The sequence below is a fragment of the Dipodomys spectabilis genome, unplaced genomic scaffold, assembly GCF_019054845.1.
Source record: "Dipodomys spectabilis isolate Male_0828 unplaced genomic scaffold, ASM1905484v1 ptg000424l, whole genome shotgun sequence".
In the NCBI taxonomy this organism is placed as follows: domain Eukaryota; kingdom Metazoa; phylum Chordata; class Mammalia; order Rodentia; family Heteromyidae; genus Dipodomys; species Dipodomys spectabilis.
In genome coordinates this window covers 2,431,187-2,433,241 of record NW_024871101.1, presented here as the reverse complement: position 1 = coordinate 2,433,241, position 2,055 = coordinate 2,431,187, and the positions used below count along the sequence as shown (strand labels likewise).

At 43.9% G+C, this 2,055-nt stretch overlaps 1 protein-coding gene across 1 annotated transcript; it reads left to right on the top strand.

Moving 5' to 3' along the window:
• Positions 1 to 560: 560 nt before the first annotated feature.
• On the top strand, positions 561 to 1,454 carry LOC122097676 (syntaxin-3-like). The gene has a single exon (XM_042668280.1). The coding sequence runs from the start codon at positions 561 to 563 to the stop codon at positions 1,452 to 1,454; it is 894 nt and encodes a 297-aa protein (XP_042524214.1).
• Positions 1,455 to 2,055: the final 601 nt, after the last annotated feature.

Below are 2,055 nucleotides of genomic sequence, written 5' to 3'. Positions count from 1 at the left end.
TTTGTATTACAGACTTTTCCTGCCCAAGTTGGCTTTTAACTGCAGTCCTCAGATCTCAGCCTCCTGATCAGCAAGGATTACAGGCATGAGCAACTGGCACCCAACTGGTAACCATCTTAAATAAGAAAACCACACTTGTCACAGAAAATTTTCCAATCACATGATCTTTCCTGTGTCTTCTACCCCTTTGTTTACCTTCCATGAACCCAATCAGGTACAATGCCTCTGGGAGTGTTCAGACTCCAGATTTTCTCTTTGTTACCATTTGGCTGTGCTCTCCAATGCTCAAATGTACTCTTGCCCCAACTCTTAACAAATCAGGTTAGTGCCTGGCCCATTCCTGGCATACAATTTAGCCAATCCTGTGTGCCTTACTACCTGATACTGAGCCAACAAAGCAGAAGCCTATTTACTTTGCCAATATTTGCTTACCTGGGAAGGAGAGTTTTAATAGCCTCCACTGACGTAAAACTGAGCTACTCATGTCTCCACACATCACTAAACAGAGCTGAGGCCAGTATTTCCTGTCCTTCCACTATGGCAGACTGCTAGAGCTGAAGATGAAGGATAGGCTTGAGGAACTGAAAAGCCTAGTAAACCAAGGAAGAGACTTTGCAGAGTTGGACGATAATTTGGTTTTTGACAATGCAGCTTTCAAGGACAGTGAGACTAACTCTCTACAGAAGTTCTTTCAGGAAGTGGCTGAGCTGTCCCTGGAGCTGACAGATCTAAAAGGGCTGTCTGAGTTAATAGATAAAAAGCAGCAAGATGTATTATGCTGCACTACAGAGGAGAGTGTGTTCACGGAGAAGAATGATTTGAATATCATGAAGGCCTCTTTTGCCAGCCAAGCCCAGTTCATCTATCCCAAAATAACTGCCATCCAGCATGAACTGACCACAGACTGTAAGTATTGGCGGGTTGAACACCGCATCCGTCAGAACCAACTCTCTGTCCTCCTCAGTCGCTACCATGCCATCATGAGCCATCACTTTGTCTGTGAGGCAAAGTATAGGGTAAGGCTGAAGGAGAAGATGTTGAGGCAGGCTGAACTAGCAGGCCTGAAGCTTCGGGAGGAAGACCTGGAGAATATGGTGGCTAGCTCTCTGGCTCCTCCAATTGTGGGTCATGATCTAGATATCTTGAAAGCTAAGCAGGTCCTGGCTGTGGCCCAAGTCCGTCACCAGCAGCTACTGGACCTGGAGTATGAGATTAGTGAGTTACATACCATCTTTCTCCAACTGGAGATACTCATCTCAGAGCAACAGGAATTGGTGGATAACATTGAGTACAACATTTTGCACACCCAAGACTACATTGAACAGTCAAATGAGACAATGAAGAAAGCTTTTAAATGTAAGTGCCCATCACGTTTTTTGATGATGGTATCCACTGTGGCAGGACTCTGTGCCTGTTGTACATGCCTTTCCTGTATGACCAGGACCCTAAATTGAGCAGCACATGGATCTACTGGTGGTATGAGCAACTGCTAGAGAAAAAAAGCATTATCAGCTCTATTTTGATGCCTAAACTTCACCTGTACAAATGAATGTTCAGCACTGAATCTGTCAAACCAAATGTGATTTGCTTGTTTTCTCCAGTGGAGCCGTGCAGTAAAGCTGTGGTTTTCCTTTGTTCAGAAGTTAGTGTTTTCTTTTTCCTTTTCACCACTGCTTGTTCTAGGTACCAGAATGATACCTTTTTCTTCTCTTTTCTCCCATCAGAACTTTACTAGATGTTTCTTTCTAAGGGAATGACAAGCAATAGAATGGGACATTTCCCATCAAAACTTCAGCACAGCAAAGAATGCATATTAAATACTGAGTTGGGGTATAAGAGATGGCAGTTGGTGGGCCATGATAGGGATGGCAGACTGCTTAAAGGCAGTTTTAAAAACCTTGATTGAGAGAATAGAGGATGAAGGGCTGGCTATTGTGGAAAAATTATAGGAAACTAGAGGAAAAGTTTGAATGTTCTGTGCAAAGATAAGGCTATAGGGCTAGGCACCGGTGGCTCATGCCTGTAATCCTAGCTACTCAGGAGGCTGAGATTTGA

Bases quoted from the DNA above. Each gene is read 5' to 3' on its own strand.
- LOC122097676 (XM_042668280.1), top strand. From the start codon at position 561: ATGAAGGATAGGCTTGAGGAACTGAAAAGCCTAGTAAACCAAGGAAGA.